Raw genomic sequence first — 19,370 nt, forward strand, 5'->3', positions numbered from 1 at the left:
TGACACTGTCATGTTTAACACTTCTGCAACACAGGCAAAAAAAGGCCACTTTTATAGGCATCTGGCTTTTTTTACACATATGAAAGCTGCTCTAGGTTATCTAATGTTCATTTGCACATTCTTTCATTTTGTGTATTTTAGAGCAGCGTGTTAAAAAAATGCCCCAAGCCTGCATTTAGCGAGGGTTTTTTTAGAGTAATTTACAGCTGTATATGTGTAAATGTGTCTAAATGCGCACATATTTATTTTATTTCTGATACTTATACAGCGCCGTCAATTTCCACAGTGCTTTACATATATATTCTACATTCACATCAGTCCCTAACCCTCAAGGGGTGTACAATCTAAGGTCCCTAACTCACATTCATACTGGGGCCAATTTAGAGAGAAGCCAATTAACCTACCAGCATGTCTTTGGAATGTGGGAGGAAACCGGAGTACCCGGAGGAAACCCACGCAGGCACAGGGAGAACATGCAAACTCCAGGCAGGTGGTGTCGTGGTTGGGATTCAAACCAACGACCCTAGTACTGCCAGGCGGAAGTGTTAACCATTTAGCCACTGTGCTGCCCATACACATATGCCCGTAAATGTATTTTAGTGGCTAGAATAAATGAACATTCTAGTCAACAGAATGAGTTTATGCTTATACTCTTCTAACCGCCATACTCATGGAAATGTGCATACAGAAGCACATAAACACGCATACATATGAATCACTAGAGACATTTTTTTCTGACAACTTCTGGCAGCATATTTGGAGCATAAATTCATACACCCATGTGCATTTAGTCTATTTGTACATTACAGGAGTGGCAGTGCCTTGTCTAGGAAAAAACCGCCCCCCCCATGTGCAGTCTAGAAATAAAATGCCCCCCCCCATGTGCAGTGAACAGGGGAACAATTATTAAAAATTTATGGATGCTGCCTATCATTTCATTGTCTGTTTCCAATATATCAAAATATTATCATGCTCCCTATTGACCAAATCCTTCTAATACCATACAGTCTTGGATGATCCACTCTGGGTTAGCCTTAAAGCAGTTGAATTACCCCCCCCCTTCCTCGGCATTGATGGCATCTTTTGACTATAACCTCAAAAATAGATAAAATGTTACCATTCCCATAATAAAACACACTCTGAATTTATGTGATGACAAATTCCTCAGTAACCCACTGTCCCCTCCATCTTTCCCTTTTGAAATTTTTAAGCTTCACCAAATTTTACCGAGGAATAAAAATACTTGTCACATTTAAAACCTACAATAAGAGTGGAATCAACTGCACATGCAATCTTCTATCGCATAAAGACATGAAAGACCTCCCTGATCATCAATATTTCCTCAAACATCTAAGCTCAGAGATATTTCATTAACTCCAATTAACCACTTGCCTACAGGGCACTTATACCCCCTTCCTGTCCAGGCCACTTTTCAGCTTTCAGAGCTGTCACACTTTGAATGACAACTGCGAGGTTATGCAACACTGTACCCATATGAACTTTTTATCATTTTTTTGAGACAGATAGAGCTTTCTTTTGGTGGTATTTAATCACCTCTGGGTTTTTATTTTTTGCTAAACAAAACAAAAAAAACTGAAAATTTTGAAAAAAAAAACACAAATTTTTTCATAGTTTTTGTTATAAAATTTTGTAAATAAGTGATTTTTCTCCTTCACTGATGTACTTTAATGAGGCTGCAGTGATGGGCACTGATAGGCTGCACTGATGGGCACTGATAGGTGGCAATGATGGGGAGGCACTAGTAGGTGGCACTGATGGGCATTGACAGGCAGCACTCATATATGGCACTGATAGGCGGCACTGACTGGCACTGATAGGCGGCACTGACTGGCACTGATAGGCGGTACTGATAGGCAGCACTGACTGGCACTGATAGGTGGCACTGACTGGTGACACTGAAAGGCAGCTCAGATGGGCACTGATATGTGGCATTGATGTGCATTGGTAGGCACTGATATGTGGCATTGATGAGGCACTGATGAGCACTGACAGCTGGCATTGATGGGAACTGACAGGTGGCACTGCTGGGGCTACACTGATCATCAGGGCACACTGATCATCAGTGCCCTGATGATCAGTGCACATGTCCCCTCCAAAGGAATGCCGATTACCGGCTCTGCTCTCGAGCTGTCAGCGTGACAGCTTGTAAGGAGAGAAATGCAGATAACCGGCATTTCCCTATTTACATGCGATCAGCTGTGATTGGAACAGCTGATCACGACAAAGCTGACATCTTTGGCTCTTTCCATTGATCAGTGATCCGCTGTGCGCTCCCAGAGCCGCGCACGCGTGGTTAGATTGGAAGGACATCATATGACGTCCTCCCAGAACAAGAGAACCGCCTTGCGCCTGTCATTACCTTATATGGTGGGCGGGAGGCGGTTAAAACCACTTGACTATGACATTTGTATGGAATCAGCCACCTCCTCTATCTTAAACTGGCTTTGAGAGAAGATGTTCGAATGTCTTACTGGACTCATGACCGAGCTGTAAAAGATAACTCTTGATCCCTGCTGATGATTGATAGCTAGCGGGACCAGCTTTGGTGACCATTGTGACAGCCAATCACAGTGGTTGCTCAGTTGGCCAATCTTTCCCATCGGCGATCACACCAGCGTGGGCAGGAAAGAGTTAAAGCTAAAGATAGGGCTAACTGTAACTGTTCTTAAAAACGTTCCCCCTTCCTCCCACTTATCCTGTATAATATAAAAAAAGGTCTGTTTACATACCTTTTTTTAGCCCTGGTTCACATATGTGCGTTCCTGTGGTCCGCGTTTTACTCGGGCACGACAGCCCATTCATTTGAATGTACTCTCGTGCCCTGGGACACGCAGGGAAGAAGTCCCTGCACTTCTTCTGAAATCACAGCCCACATGGGAACCTCGGGCGGCGTACCATTAGAATTAATGGCACCCTCCTGCGGGTCCGCATTTCTCTGTGCAGGTGGTGTGGCTGTACGTTTTTTTTGCAGATCCACAGCAGCACCATCTGCACATATGTGAAGCTAGCCTTACTCCTGTCTGATCTAATCAAATGATCCAGCAGCTCTGGCTCCCCTGTGTCAGAGAGTGGCTGCTGCAAGGGAGAGGAAGGAGCACCATCAATGGATGGACCATGGGCCTATGGCTGACGTCATAGCTCCAAGAATTCACTACCATTGTCGAGTGCTCCCTTACACGGGTGAGCCAGGGTTGCAGGATCACATGACTGGACTGGATTAAAAAAAAAAAATAGGAGGAGGACTCTTCCATTTGGGAGGACCGGATCAGAGGCAGATAGGTGTAAATGGACAGTGGAGTCTCTTTACTCTTGGCCACCCATAAAGCACAGCAGGGTCTGCACTCTGAAACTGAGCACACACAGACCTGTCATCCGCCTGCTCTGCCCTGAACAGCAGGGGATCTGTGATACTGATCGGAACGCAAACTGCCTATGTGACAGAGCCCTAACTGTGCACTGCGGTAAACTGCTACGTCTGAGTTTTATCGCAGTTCGCTGCACCACTCCTCCAGACTGCCTTTCCATGTGCCCTAGCAGTGACTGGCACTTATACCAGTCATCATATTATGTGTGAATGAGCCAATAGAGTAGTAACACAGTATTGCCAATCAACTATTTTTATTGTCCACTTTAAGCTGCAGGAAGGTCATTTCCTCCTGGTTGTCATAGGTTTATATACTCTTTATCTGTACCTCAATAGGACCACAAGTGGGATTAAAGTCTTGTAAATATTTTCTGCAAGAATATTCAGAAAAAAGCAAAGGGTTACAGATCCAGCTCAATGACATCACCCCCAGTTTCCTGTTTTAAAGACATGCGGGCTTTATATATACACACAGATAATATCATGGTAAAATTTCACTCTGTGTGTCCAACAAGAGCTTTGCAGTGAATGCAAGAAACATGGAAAGAAAAGATTCGGAAGTCTCCACCACTCACCAGCATGTTTCAAGAGTCTAGCATACACTCCGATTCCCACCATCACCAGAGAGATGACCTAGAAATGCAGGAACAAAGCATCATTAACAAATACAATGACTACTCAATCTTAACCACTTGCCCTCCAGAGGATTTACCCCCTTCCTGACCAGGCCATTTTTAGCGTTACGGTGCTGCATTAGTTTAACTGACAATTACGCGGTCATGCAACGCTGCACCCAAATGAAATTTACGTCCTTTTTTCCCACAAATTGAGCTTTCTCTTGGTGGTATTTGATCACCTGTGCATTTTTTATTTTTTCCTCTATAAAAAAAGGCCACAATTTTGGGAGAAAAACAATATTTTGGACTTTTTGCTATTAAATGTATTCTGCTACATGTCTTTGCTAAAAAATCCCAATACGTGTAACTGGTTTACACGTGTCTGTGTGCTTCACTGTAAGCACAATGCTTTGGCTGTGCACAGCCATCCAAAGCAGTGTGCACAAGCTGACAGGGAGCAGAACTGTTTTGTTTACAAACAGTTCTCCTTCCCGTCGGAGATGCTCGGCAATCACCGGGTGCCGGCAAGTAATCATGGGGCCCCCTACCCGGAAATGCAAAATCAGGTATATTTACGTGATTTTGCGCACCCGAGCCACCCTGTAGCAGTATTTCTGCTATAGGGCGGTTGGGAAGTGGTTAACATTGCAATCAAAACTGAATAAAGACTTAAAGTTGAACTAAAAGCAAAACTTTTTTTTTTAAGTTTTGGATAGAGTGGAGACAGATTAGAACCCCCTGTCAGTTTTTATTGCTGTCTGTGCCCCAGTTAGGAAGATTCACCCTCTCTATTTGTCCTGTTTTCCATTATCATTGAAAGTAAAAGAAAATCCCAGATTTTGGGTTGTCCCCAGAAAAATAATAGAAGGGAAATCTTCTAATTGGAACACTAGTTCTGGTGATCTGATGGTCCCCAAGATATTCCCTAAAAGTGAAGGGAAATCTCCGCAATGGGACACGGATGGCCAAAAAAAATCTGGGGTTATAACACTCCCTTACTCTATCTAAAATGGAAAAAAAAACCCTATAGTTCTACTTTAAAGAACATGTAAACCCAACATTTCATATTCCTGATATCTTCCTGCTATACCATGTACTTGTATGAAAACATATCCTGTTCTCTTTGTATTGCTTTCTTTGTGTGAAATCCCTGGTGTTCCTGCCAGTCCCTCTGCTTTCCTATTAAAAACTGACCACACTGGGCAGGAGAGCACAGCACAGTCAGTTTTCTAGCTATGCTTGGAACTCAGTATGCTCTGCTCCAATCATCAGACTTGTCCTGACTCCCCCCTGCACAGCCTATCACTAGAAAGCTCAGTATGCTGCTGTTTCTTCTCCCCCACATCTCTGTGCTGCTGAGAACAGAGGGAATGTGATCCCTTATAAAAAAGGGAAAAACTTTTTATTGATACACAAATCTTTTGCCTTTCATTTCTATTTTAGACTAAGTTGTTTTACAAGGTGAGGGTTTACAAACGCTTTAACATTTCTCTTATTTTTGGCAGATTTTTCAAAGGTTAGACCCCCTGTGCAGTTGTTATTTCTATCGGTGTCCACATGGGGTGATTCATCTTTCTATTTGTACTGGTGTCCATTGTCACTAAGAAAGAAAATAAGAAGAATCCAAAACTTTGAGTTGTCCCTAGCAAAATGTTACTTTGTGAGATTTCTCATAACTTGTTGCATCAACAGGACAGGAAGTGAAGATACATTTTCTCAAAGGTACATAGAGAGTAAATAATAACCTGTAAGGGATTTTAACTCCTCCCTAACCAAATCTTAAAAGAAAAAGTTTGGGCTATACATATACTTTAAGGGTCCATGTACATTGGCATAAACCAGTCTTTCTCAGCCAGAGTGCCCAGGCACCCTGGGGTGCCTTGAGGTTTCTTCAGGGGTGCCTTGGCAAAATGTCTAAAAATTGCCCAAAACTTGTATACAAACCAGCCTTTTAGTTACACAAAGCCACAGGTTTTCATTGTGCACCATTATGACCTTCTAGCTGCTGGCGTCCTGACAACCAATGATAAAATCAGTTGATAAGGAGGATGTCAGTTGCCTGCACAGCATCCTAGTTTTACCCTCCCCGCCCCTCTCCATTAGTGCTGGGCTCACATTAGCTCAGTGATGGAGAAAAACTGAAGGAGAAGAGAAACAATGGAATACTAGGCAGTACAAGTGTGCAAAAATGTATTTGCTTTGGAAGAATAAATCACCTTTAATATTGGGTGTCCTACATGTGTGGTTGTTACTGCGTTATATAAAACTTTTCACGTTTAGAATAGGGTGCCTCAAGACTTTCCATCATTTTAAAGGGTGCCTTGGGACTGTGTTTCATTTTTAAGGGTGCCTTGACTGAAAAAAGGTTGAGAAACACTGGCATAAACAATTCTGTTTATGCATTCTTTTGGTGTTTTTTTTCTTCTGCCTGTATGCAGCTCTATGTTGGTCTATTTGTCCATGTTCATTAGGGAGTATACAGATATATTTGCAGAGAAGCGTTTTCAGACGCAAAAAAAACCCTCAGTATCATGTTTTTGAGAGGAGCTTACGGGCAGAAGAATGCCTGATGCACACAAACGCTCATAAATGTGGTGTTTAGGAGCGTTTGGCATCTTCAAGTGTACATTATTGCTATTACACAGTATTTATATAGCACCAAAGGGTTTGCTCAGCGCTGTACAGTAGCAAGGGGGACAGAACATGAGATAAGATGGTAGCAATACAATACACGAGGGGTTCGAGGGCCCTGCTCTTTCGAGCTTACAATCTAGGAGGGAGGGGAAAGTGGTACAGGAGGAAGTGGCTGTGGGGGATGGAGTGGTGGGAGAAGTGGAGGAGATCAGATTGTTAGGTGGGGGTGGGGTAGGCTTCCCTGAAGATATGGGTTTTCAGGGTTCCCCTGAAGGTGAGGAGGGTAGGTGACAGTCTGATGGATTGGGGTAGGCAATTCCAGAGGATGGGGGAAGTCCTGGAGACGTCCTGCAATCGGGCGTGGGAGGAGGAGACCAGGGAGCTAAAGAGTAGGAGGTCCTGTGAGGAGTGAAGGGCACGGGTAGGGTGGTATTTGGGTATCAGGTCGGTTAGGTAGTTTGGGGTGGCGTTATGAATGGCTTTGTAGGTCAGAGTTAGCAATTTGAATTTGATGCGCTGGGCAATCGGGAGCCAGTGAAGGGATTGGCAGGGTGTACATTGATTATAGTAAAAAAAAATGAGCAGAGGGGAATGTTTTGTACAAAAAATGGTTATAAAAGTAAATGCCCATAAACTCTTGTGTAATATGAGCCACTATGAGCATTTTTCTGCTGCTTTTCCTGTCAGAGGTTCTGACATTTTTTCATCCGCCTCGTGTGCATGGACCCTTAGATGTACAGGTATGTAGAGCTTCATGGGAGTTAATATTTATAAACCTAGAACTTGGAAGAGGCGTACCCCTGAGGACGTGCATGCGCATGAAACACGTTGGGTGGAGCCGCCATTTACTGACGACATGCCGCCGCTGTCGATGGTTGGAGCGGTGGCCATCTTGGTACACTTTTTATGTTTTTTGATTTCTGTCTCCACTCGGATAGTTTTTAATGTTCTAATAAATACTACACTATATGCAACTTTATTGGCTCCCGTGGTGAGCTATTCCCTCTAGGACAAGAGCTGACTTCCCATCCCAGTGCTCAGGACGAATTTGGTCCGGTTTAACCCTTTGGCCTCCTTCCATTCTCAGATGTTTAATGCTTGATTGCCTGTTACCAGTTTTCATCTAGTGAGTGTACATCCGAGAGAGGTGGTGGATTCTTTTGTGTGATCATCAGCACGTTTGCACTCTGCATCTTAATTATACTGCGCCTTATGATTTCACGGACAATTGCTTCCATTTATGGATATTTGACTATATAAATAGCACGTTTAACCACGAACATTGATGTAGAGTTTTACCTATTTATGTATCTCAGATTGTATATTTTATTGTAACATCATTTACTACTGCACTTTACTTCACTGATCACCATGGACATTATTGTATTTAGATTCTGCCCCTGATATACTTTATTGTTTGGCATTTGCTTTTTGAGCTGTTTAGCTAATATTTTCATGCTTTTACTTGATGCACTTTACTGTTTCACAAAGCTCACTACATTCATGATGCACTTTACCATATTGTTTGATTTTTAGATTTCGCATTTACTACTGTTTTTTGCACTTTTATGTGTTGCACTTTACCATTCCGCAATATATATATTTTTTTGTAGCGCTGCACTTTCTTATATATTTATAAACCTGTTTCTATGTATAAAGAGTAATTATAGTTCCATAGGGGCAGCCATATGTGCTCATTACATACCCAGGCTCTGCCTTAGGGCTGCCACCTTATCTCTTTAAAACCGAACACATATTAATGACACAGCTTCTGAGGTTGATTTAATGCAGGTAAGGCACTAAGTGAGTTTACTTACCACTATAATCAGCCACAGAACCTGTGTCATTAATATGTGTTTGGTTTTAAACGGATGACGTGGCAACTCTACTGTGCCTCCTGATTTGTAGTGAACACAATGGTCACACATTCCTGCTTCATCTCATAATGCAACTGGATCACCAGTCACACTGAATGCTGTGCACTACCCAGGAGACTGATATCTCAACAATTCTTTCCCAAGAGAAACATGGGGCCAGGCACTGTTGAACTCTTTTGAAATGCTAGTCACCTGACTGTTCTGTTGACCCCCCCCCCCAGGCAACAAGTATGCAGATCAGGAAATTCAGAGAAAATTCAAAAGTCCTTATACAGGTGACTCATAAGGGTCAGCATAACAGCTAGGCAACTAGCATTTTTATAATGAGAGATCACCATTGGCAGACAAATTTCTTTCATGACAGGTTTCCTTAAACTACCAGAAGATTTTACCACCTTCATGGCCAAACCATTTTTTGCTAAATCATTGCACGGTCATGCAATGCTCTACCCAAACAATATTTATATAATTTTTTTTCACACAAGTATAGCTTTTTTTTTAGTAGCATTTGATCACCACTGGGTTTTTTATTTTTTGAGATAATATTTTTTTACATTCTGCTATAAAACATATCCAATACAAAAATGTAAAGAATCATATTACTTCATAAATTTTGGCCAAAATGTATTCTGCTACATGTCTTTAATTTAAAAAATCCCAATACGTGTATATTAATTGGTTTGAGTGAAAATTATAGCACCTACAAACTATGGTATATATATACTGGAATTTTATTTTTTTTATACTACTAATGGCGGTGATCAGTGACTTATAACAGGACTGCGATAGTGCGGTGGGCAATCTGACACTAACTTATACTGGGGGGAAATTACTAACTGCCACTGACATCACCAGTGACATTAACACAGTGATCATTGATATTATACACCATGGCTTGACAAATCCCAGGCGCCAGGTTGCCATGGCGACTAGAAATTGCATCCTGGTGCCTGGGTTTACACATTGCCTCCCATAGACTTCAATGCAAAATCGCGTCCCATAGATTTCAATGGGAAATTGCCCCCCATAGACTTCAATGCAAAAACGCCCTCCATTCACAATGCTGTCAATAGCAATCCTATATGAACACTTATGCCATTACCATTACTTATGCCACAATAACACATGCCATTCTACTCTATCACTTGCAAGCCTGGAAAGCACCGCTATAAACTCACACAGGACCCTTTTCGCAATGGCACTCAAAACACAATGCATGTGGATCGCATCTGTGTGAACCACCTCAATAGGAACACATGATATCTACTCTGTCATGCAAATCTGTGAGTTTGAACCAGGGTAGCTCAATTCACACCTGGGTGTTTGGGGATCGCGGCAGATTCACTGCGATCGCAAAATCGAGGTTAAGGTGCCATTATTATTATTATAGAGTATTTATATAGCGCCAACAGTTCGCTCAGCGCTGTACATTACAATGGGAGACAATACATGAGACAGTACAATAACAATACAATGCGATACACGAGGGGTTCGAGGGCCCTGCTCCTTGGAGCTTACAATCTAGGAGGGAGGGGATAGTGGTACGGGAGGAAAAGCTGTGGGGGATGGAGTAGTAGGAAGAGTGGAGGAGATCGGCAATTAGCAGAGGGCGAGGTAGGCTTCCCTGAAGAGATGGGTTTTCAGGGTGCGTCTAAAGGAGAGGAGAGTAGGTGATAGTCTGATGGATTGGGGTAGGGAGTTCCAGAGGATGGGTGATGCCCTGGAGAAGTCCTGGAGGCGGGCATGGGAGGAGGAGACCAGGGAACTAGAGAGAATGTAGTCTTGTGAGGAGTGGAGAGTGCGTTTTGGGTGGTATTTGGATATTAGGTCAGTGATTTAGTTTGGGGCAGAGTTATGGACAGCTTTGTACGTCAGTGTTAGGATTCTGAATTTGATCCGTTGGGCAATCGGAAGCCAGTGGAGGGATTGGCAGAGGTGGGTGGCGGAAACGGAGCGGTTGGTAAGGTGGATGAGTCTGGCTGGAGTGGATCGACCGAAGTGGGGATAGCCTGTGGTGAGGCAGGCCAATGAGGAGGGAGTTGCAGTAATCGAGTTGTGATATGATAAGGGAGTGGATGAGTTGCTTAGTAGTTCCTGGGGTTAGGAATGGGCGTATTTTGAAGATGTTGTGGAGGTGGAGTCTGCATGAGTTTGTTTGCGATTGGACTTGGGACTGGAAGGATAGAATGGAGTCAAGAATGACACCAAGTACTCTGGCTTGCGGGGTGGGCCTGATGGTGGCATTGTTGGATGTGATGGAGAAGTCAGTGTGGGGGGGGGTGTGCGGGCTCGGGGGAAGACTAGGAGCTTGGTTTTGGAGAGGTTCAGTTTGAGGAAGTGGAGTGACATCCAATCTGATATGTCGTTCAGTAGGCTAGTGATTCTGGCAGAGACTGAAGGGGTGAGGCGAGGGGTCAAGAGATAGATTTGCGTGTCGTCGGCATAGAGGTGGTAGTTGAAGCCGTGAGAGTGTATCAGTTGGCCAAGGGAGGAGGTGGAGAGGGTATTGATGAGGGTCAGAAAGTAGGATTGTTTGACAGCGTGGAGGGAGGAGGTGTAGGTGTGGAAGGCAGATTTATAATGGGTGAACGCTAATTGGGATCTGGTTTTGCGCCATAGTCGCTCCAGCGCATGACTGCGTCATTTAAGAGTTTTGATGTGATCAGTCTGCCAGCGCTGAAGCGGTCGGGGTCTGAAGCTTCGTGTGGTTAAAGGCGCTAGCGAGTCTAGAGCGGTTGACAGCGAATTGTTATAGGCATTCGTGGCCAGGTTGGGGCAGGACAGGGGAAGGATGCTGTAGTAAAGTTGATCAGCTGCAGAGTGGAAGGGGGCAGGGTTCAGGTTGCGGAGGTTTCGGCTGGTAATAGTTTGACATTTGGAGGGGTAGGGGAAGGAGAAGGATAGAGAGGGGGGGTTTGGGAGGACTCAGAAGGTGCTCAGCGGTGAAAGGAGCAAACCAACCCCACCACCTTTTCGACCGTTGGGTCTGGGTGAGTGGGTCCAGATGAGACCTCCATAGGAGAGTGCTGCAGGGTGCTCCATTATTTTCAATGGCACCTAAGACGTGGTGTGGTTTTGCTGTGATTGTCGCTCGGATCCAAAACCCAGAAGTACAGGTGAAACTCCAAAAATTAGAATATCGTGCAAAAGTTAATTTATTTCAGTAATGCAGCTTAAAAGGTGAAACTAATATATGAGATAGACTCATTACATGCAAAGCAAGATAGTTCAAGCCGTGATTTGTCATAATTGTGATGATTATTGCTTACAGCTCATGAAAACCCCAAATCCACAATCTCAGAAAATTAGAATATTGTAAAAAGGTGCAATATTCTCGGCTCAAAGTGTCCCACTCTAATCAGCTAATTAAGCCATAACACCTGCAAAGGGTCCCTGAGCCTTTAAATGGTCTCTCAGTCTGGTTCAGTAGGAATCACAATCATGAGAAAGACTGCTGACCTGACAGTTGTGCAGAAAACCATCACTGATACCCTCCATAAGGACGGAAAGCCTCAAAAGGTAATTGCAAAAGAAGTTGGATGTTCCCAAAGTGCTGTATCAAAGCACATTAATAGAAAGTTATGTGGAAGATAAAAGTGTGGAAGAAAAAGGTGCACAAGCAGCTGGGATGACCGCAGCCTGGAGAGGATTGTCAGTTAAAGGCCATTCAAAAGTGTTGGGGACTTTCACAAGGAGTGGACTGAGGCTGGAGTCAGTGCATCAAGAGCCACCACACACAGACGGATACTGGACATGGGCTTCAAATGTCGTATTCCTCTTGTCAAGCCGCTCCTGAACAACTAACAACGTCAAAAGCGTCTTACCTGGGCTAAAGAAAAACAGACCTGGTCTGTTGCTCAGTGGTCCAAAGTCCTCTTTTCTGATGAGAGCAACTTTTGCATCTCATTTGGAAACCAAGGACCCAGAGTATGGAGGAAGAATGGAGAGGCACACACTGCAAGATGCTTGAAGTCCAGTGTGAAGTTTCAACAGTCTGTGTTGATTTAGGGAGCCATGTCATCTGCTGGTGTTGGTCCACTGTGCTTCATAAAGTCCAGGGTCAACGCAGCCGTCTACCAGGAGATTTTGGAGCACTTCATGCTTCCTTCTACAGACGAGCTTTATGGGGATGCTGACTTCATTTTCCAGCAGGACTTGGCACCTGCCCACACTGCCAAAAGCACCAAAACCTGGTTCAATGACCGTGGGATTACTGTGCTTGATTGGCCAGCAAACTCGCCTTACCTGAGCTCCATAAAGAATCTATGGGGCATTGCCAAGAGAAAGATGATAGACATGAGACTGAACAATGCAGAAGAGCTGAAGGCCGCTATTGAAGCATCCTGGTCTTCCATAACACCTCAGCAGTGCCACAGGCTGATAGCTTCCATGCCACGCCGCATTGAGGCAGTAATTGCTGCAAAAGGGGCCCAAAACAAGTACTGAGTACACATGCATGCTTATACTTTTCAGAGGTCCGATATTGTTCTATGTACAATCCTTGTTTTATTGATTGCATGTAATATTCTAATTTTCAGAGATTGTGGATTTGGGGTTTTCATGAGCTGTAAGCCATAATAATCACAATTATGACAAATCACGGCTTGAACTATCTTGCTTTGCATGTAATGAGTCTATATCATATATTAGTTTCACCTTTTAAGTTGCATTACTGAAATAAATGAACTTTTGCACGATAGTCTAATTTTTGGAGTTTCACCTTATGTAACAAAATATGAGTGTCCCTTTGCTTACAGTGGCCAGCCGTCTGCAATACATTATGGGCGGTCGCTAAGTGCTTAAGAATGGAGGCAGGTTAGTTACAAAATAATGTGATTGCTACCTTTGGTGGCAAATCCACAAACCATTGCATGCTTTAAAATCCTTTTGGACTTGCTAAATATGAAGGTAATGGTCCACCACAGCAGCCTTGGTTGGTATTAGGTTAACAGGATAGGTAATTGGCCAAATGGTCAGATAAGAAGTAACTGTTACTAGCAGTTTACTAAACGGGTGCAAAGTTAGGAGCAAATACAAAACAGGTTCAGGATGGAAAAGAGCATGCATACACTGCAGAATAATACAAAACAGATCATGAAAGCTGCACAAACATGGTCTCTTTAAAGTAATAGCTCTAAAGTTCAATCAGGGTTACATGTGGTTACATACATACAAACATAGGCTCTGTAAAACTCAACAACAACAGAGAGTCTAGCTGAGAATAACTTCACTAAACAGTTCAAAACACAAACAGCTACTTGAAATTGTCCTCCTAGACAGCATTCCTCTCAATAAAGTCCAAGGTAGTTCTTGTAACACAGGTGAAAAGCTGGAGATATCCAAAGCCCAGGAGTGAAGGACCACCCCATCGGTTCAGGAGTAGCAATTTGGGAAGGGCCTCTCCACAGTAGCTGGGTCTTCTGGAGAAGGGGTGTGCTCTCAGGATTTGACCCACCAGCCCACAGACTGGTGTTTCCAGCAAAGGGCCACTTACCTTCTGAAGATCACTTGCCCAGCTATTTTGCCTCATATGTGGCCTCTCTGAGCTGCTAAGGAAGGGAAGCTGAGGAATGGCTCTTCCCTAGGCGCATCCAGGAACCCAGGGATTTGTGGGAGACGGCTTTATACGAGTCTACACCCACATCTGAGCACGGTGACTAGATGGGCACTCGCCCACACATATTTTATAAAATGAGGATTTTTCAGAAATAAGTGTGGTCTAACCTAACAATTTATGCAGATATATTCTTTCTTAAACCTTAGAATTATGAGAGTCAGTTTTCAAATGACTTTGAGAATCGTTGACCTTTGTGAAGTGAACTGCATTCCTCGTTTTAATGAGTCTGCGGGATTTATAGCACAGCTCAGAGGTAAGCAGTACATAATAAAATAAGTATGACATTGACCAGAAAGTCACAAAATGTTTATTGTGCTAAATGTATCTGTATGATTAGACCCTTCAGCAAAAACATCCACATCTTGTCTTTGCTAGCCCATGACAGTGATACTGGCTAATAGGATAAGACAAGCTGAACATGAGTCCATTTTCGGATTCAGTAATACCTGTAATAAAATACATCAATAAAGTATAAATGGTTTTTCTTCTGAAAATTATGAGAAGTTTACCTAGGAGGAATTCAGTATCATCAGTGATATTAAGGGCACCAATACAGCCTCCTTTACACAGGGTTTACTAAAGCATACACCCGTGTGGGGGCCACATTTATCCGAATGGGGATATACAGGTGTTCTGGCATCCCCCATGCACGTAGTCCCATTGATGTCAATTGGGACTCAATGACTGCATGGACATAGATGCCACTCCCAATCTGATATCTGTGCGGGTGCTGGCGTGCGGCCCTGAAAGCAGATAGTGTACATTTGGGGCCTTGCATCCACACCCCCATAGATGTCAAATTGGGAGCAGCATCTTGAATTTACATCAATGGGACTGCCTGCACGGGGATGTATGGAACATGTGTATTCCAGTGTGGGCAAACATGGCCCTTACACATTCACAAACTTTGGTATGACCTGTGTAAACAAGACCTAAAAGAGTAAATCACATAGATTTACACATATGTACAGTATATGAAATGTCATCATTAAAGAAGAACCAAAATCCAACAGCTAAAAACCAGTAGTAAAGTTGAGGCATCTTTGGACATGTGTTCAAACCTCCTGAGATATCCTTCTGGGAAGCCATCAAAGCCAACAGCCAATAATAGTTGGCATTCTGCACCCCTCAGCTGCACGTGCACAGACCTCTTGCATACGTGCAACTGCGGGGAGGGAAATTCTTCTGCCCCTATGATTGGCTGTTGGCCTTGGCAGCTTCCTGGCTGGGTTTGGACTCGTGTATGAACCCACCTGAGCTCATCTCTACTAATAGCCATGCATTATATGTGAGGACGCTGAGGGACCCCCCACAACCCAGAGCATCAAAAAGGATTTGAATGCTGGTTGCAGGGGGGGAGGAGGATCAGATAAGTAAATGTTTGCATTCCAGGCACCTCTCAAGTGTAAATGAGCATGCCTTACATTTATCCAAGGATTTGCAGCAGTTTCTGGGTTTCCTTGACCCCTCATAGCAGAAACTCAAACTGTAATACAGCAGCTAATTAATGTTTACAACGGATTTAGGCTAGGTTCACACCTATGCAGTTTGCGTTTGATCCGTTTCTGCAGTGCTTTTTGCATTTTTGCACATGCGTTTTTGCCTCGACTTTGATGCGTTTTTTTTTTCTTGTTGCTAGGCAGATTAAACCACAAAAGGCGTCAAAAACGCAGCAAAAATGCACTCCATGCTTTTCTGTAGCATCTACAGTCTATAGAACCAAAATCGCAACTTTTTGCATTTAAAAACGTCCCTGACCCTTTCTAAAAAACACACCGGGTGAAAATATGGAGATGTGAACCCATCCCATAAGAAATCATGTTAAATGGACTGTAGTGCATTTTTTTAATCAGCACGAGTGACAGAGCGACACTGTTTACTGCCAATATGAGGTGTCCCTTGTGGTGATTGATGCTGTTTTAGTTGAAATCTTCTGTCCTCCAGTCCACTCCTGCACTGGTAATCTGTGCTGCAGGGGTTAATAGTGCTGAGAAACCTGTGACAAGCCCCATATTTGGTGCTTTGTGGCCCTGAGGGGTCGGGAAGTGGAGGTGAGAGGTCATTGCAGCTATTTTTGGATCACATTCCGGTGTGCTGTGTACCCACATCATACACCTTGCATGACCAGGAGAAATGCAGCACTGAGCTTGTTCAGTATTCACATGAATTGGACTTATTGCACCTTATGTCATATATTGTTTTCTAAGAGTGTGTGTTTGATCCCTATGTAGGGATTCACTTTATGGCATAGTGTGTCCCATATTCGGTACCATAGATCACACTGTGTTTAGTATGTGATGTTCTGTTTATCCTCATATAAGGCACTATATTTGGTCCCTATGCAGGACCTTATAGTTTTTTTCACAGCACTATTTTGTGGTCACTTATTTATTATTTGTTTATAACATGTATTAATGTCAATATTTTTTATATAGTATTTATTATCAGTAATTTGTATGCACTAATATTTTAGTATATGAGGAGTGGTGTTATCTTTTTGTACGGCACTATCTTTTTGGTCCATTCCCAGGACCTTGTAGGTTTTTCACTACACTGTGGTCATTAATTAATAATATTATTATTATTTATATAATTCATATATTATTTATTAATATTGATATAATTTATTATATACAATTCATATATTATTTATTAATATTGATATAATATAGCGCTACACCACGTTTTTTATCACACAGTCTAATAAATTGTCTCACTCCTGCTTTATTATTATTACATCGAGTTTATATAGCGCCAAAGGGTTTGCTCAGCGCTGAGCATTGCCTTGCTCTGCGGCAAGATGAAAACATAATTTAAAAAGCCCAAATGTAAACTTTGCAAATTTGTGAGCAGAACTACAATACTATACCTGGCAACATTATACTGTACCAAAGTTGTAATATACATATAGTAACATTAAACTAATTGCAAAAAAAGTTCTTTTAACATAAGTGAACTGAGTATCACTCTATTCCTATGAATTCTACAGTCAAGAGAATAGAATATGGACTCTGGGGAGTAAAGACAAGTCAATGAGAAGCTGTAGAGATCACATCAGTATCATTTACACCTCTACCCACGACCGTTCATTTGATAGCATACTCGGTTCTCCAACAACCACTAAAGAGCTTGAAACATTCTTAAAGGGCTTTAACAATTCTTCAGCCTGCTCCTCTACCAAACACAATGACACTGGCCTTTCCAGACCAAGTAGTTTAAACCATGAATTTGGAAACCTTACACTTTCTTATCCAAGTAAAATATAGGAAAATAAAAGGGCCATGTATAGATTTTGAGGGTAAATAAAACGAAAAACAGCAAAGTACTTTGTACTTATACAAGCTGACATGTTAAAAGTAGGCTCTTTAAAAATTTCATTTTAGACCAGGGGTCTCCAAATATTTCACACTGTAACATTTATAAGCATTCACAGGAAACAAAATGGTTTTATAATTGAATGAATACATTTAAATGAATAAGAACTGTAAGAAATAACTCTATATTAAAAGCTCCCATCACATCAAAAATCCCCACTTTCACAAAAGAGAGTCCTTCTTTTGCATCAGACCTGCCTTTGCACATCAGAGCCCCATATAAGTGCCTTACCTCGCACATTAGAGACCCCCCCCCCCATTCACAGTCCTCGGTTCCCCAGTCCTACCTCCATTGAAGGCTTTTTACCATGGTTATAAATGTAAGCTGTTTTATATACTTATTTCACTCTGATTGTTCAGCCTATCTATATATCATTTTCTGTTTTATACTTATATATTTTTTTGCTCATCTATTTAGCCACTCCTCCAGTCTCCTCTGATGAAGACTTGTCTATAGTCAAAACGCGTCAGTAAAGCCATACTGGGGAAAGTTACGCAGCATTATAATCTTCAATAACGATCTGTCAAATACACATATATTGTGTAAACTATTTAGTGTGTTGTTAGAACAGATGATACACAATAAAAGTTTGGAGTTCATAATGTATACAATGTCCTAAATTCTTATGTACAAAGACTAGCGTTTCTTGCTGTTAACCAGAAATCATTTTTATATTGAATGATAATAAAACTTTTTTTACTGCTACTCTGTACAGCCATTCCTTTTTGTTGCTGCATTAAAGTCCCAGGGAGGATTTTTGTCTTCTTCTTCGATGTCTTATGGTTTGTTCACACCATATCCATTAAACTGTAGTAACCTAACTTCTAGATCACATGGGTCAAACACAAGGCCCACAGGCCAAATCCAGCCTACCAGGCCATTTCATGTGACCCAAGCACCTCCTGCAGCTGCGGCACCCCCCTCGTCTCTGCCCCCACCTTGTCTCAGTAGTCTGCAGCAGAAAGGAGGACAGAACTCCTTTGCCAGATCCTGTGCTTCTCCGTGCAGCTGCGGAGAGGCTTGTCCCTGCCCCCCATCTCAGCAGTCGGCAGCAAAGCGGAAGACAGAACTCCTCCTTCAGTTCCTGCGCCTTTCTGTGCAGCCACGGCATCTGCTCGTCTCTGCCTCCTTTGGTCTTAGCATTCAGCAGACTCTGGCAGCTGACTCCAGCCCTCCTCTGGTCCTCCTCCAGACTCTGCTCTTTCTGCTTCCCAGCTCCACCCTCAGCTTCTTCATGGAAGCAGCACATGGTAAGGGGGGTGCACTGTGATGTAAGGGAGAATGGGGGACTCTTGACATCTGATGGAAGGGGTGCTCTGGACACCTAATTTTACAGATACAACCGTCTCTGAGGACAAACATAATGTTAATACGGGCCCATGATGAAATTAAGTTTGACACCCCCTAGTCCAATGCAGGCTGAAAACAAGGGCACATAAAAAAACAACTATGCACTGTTCACACCATAACACTGCTTTGATATGCTGTACGTTGCATAAAACTGCACCATGCCTGAAATGCAATGCACTGTAACACATGTCACTGCAATGCATCACAAAGTACTGCGGTGCACAGCCCTGAATGAAGTGTCATTTACATTTATGAATTGCCATGCAATTTGCATGTTATGCGGCTTTCAAATCGCATGCATGGCAAGTCGCTCCATATTGTCCACAATAAGAGCGGTTATATCGGTACGGTTCCGACTTGGTCAGAGCCACACCGATTTCTAAAGTAGTACATGCACTACTTTTGGTGCGATTTGCATAGACATTTGTGTCAGATGTCTTGCAAATCGCACCTGAAATTGGTATGCCACTTTGAAATCATGCAACTATACTGTAAGTCGCACGATTTCAAAGTCG

At 42.8% G+C, this 19,370-nt stretch overlaps 1 protein-coding gene across 1 annotated transcript in view; it reads right to left on the reverse strand.

Moving 5' to 3' along the window:
- TSPAN33 (tetraspanin 33) overlaps nucleotides 1-19,370 on the reverse strand; it is a 74,974-nt gene that overhangs the window by 44,851 nt on the left and 10,753 nt on the right. Inside the window, exon 2 of the mRNA XM_089676938.1 lies at nucleotides 3,961-4,018. Within this exon, the coding sequence (XP_089533064.1) occupies nucleotides 3,961-4,018 (58 nt within the window). The remainder of the gene's footprint in view (nucleotides 1-3,960; nucleotides 4,019-19,370) is intronic.

Source organism: Staurois parvus, unplaced genomic scaffold (genome assembly GCF_062004578.1).
Source record: "Staurois parvus isolate SC_StPar_1 unplaced genomic scaffold, SC_StPar_1.0 ptg000175l, whole genome shotgun sequence".
NCBI lineage: Eukaryota > Metazoa > Chordata > Amphibia > Anura > Ranidae > Staurois > Staurois parvus.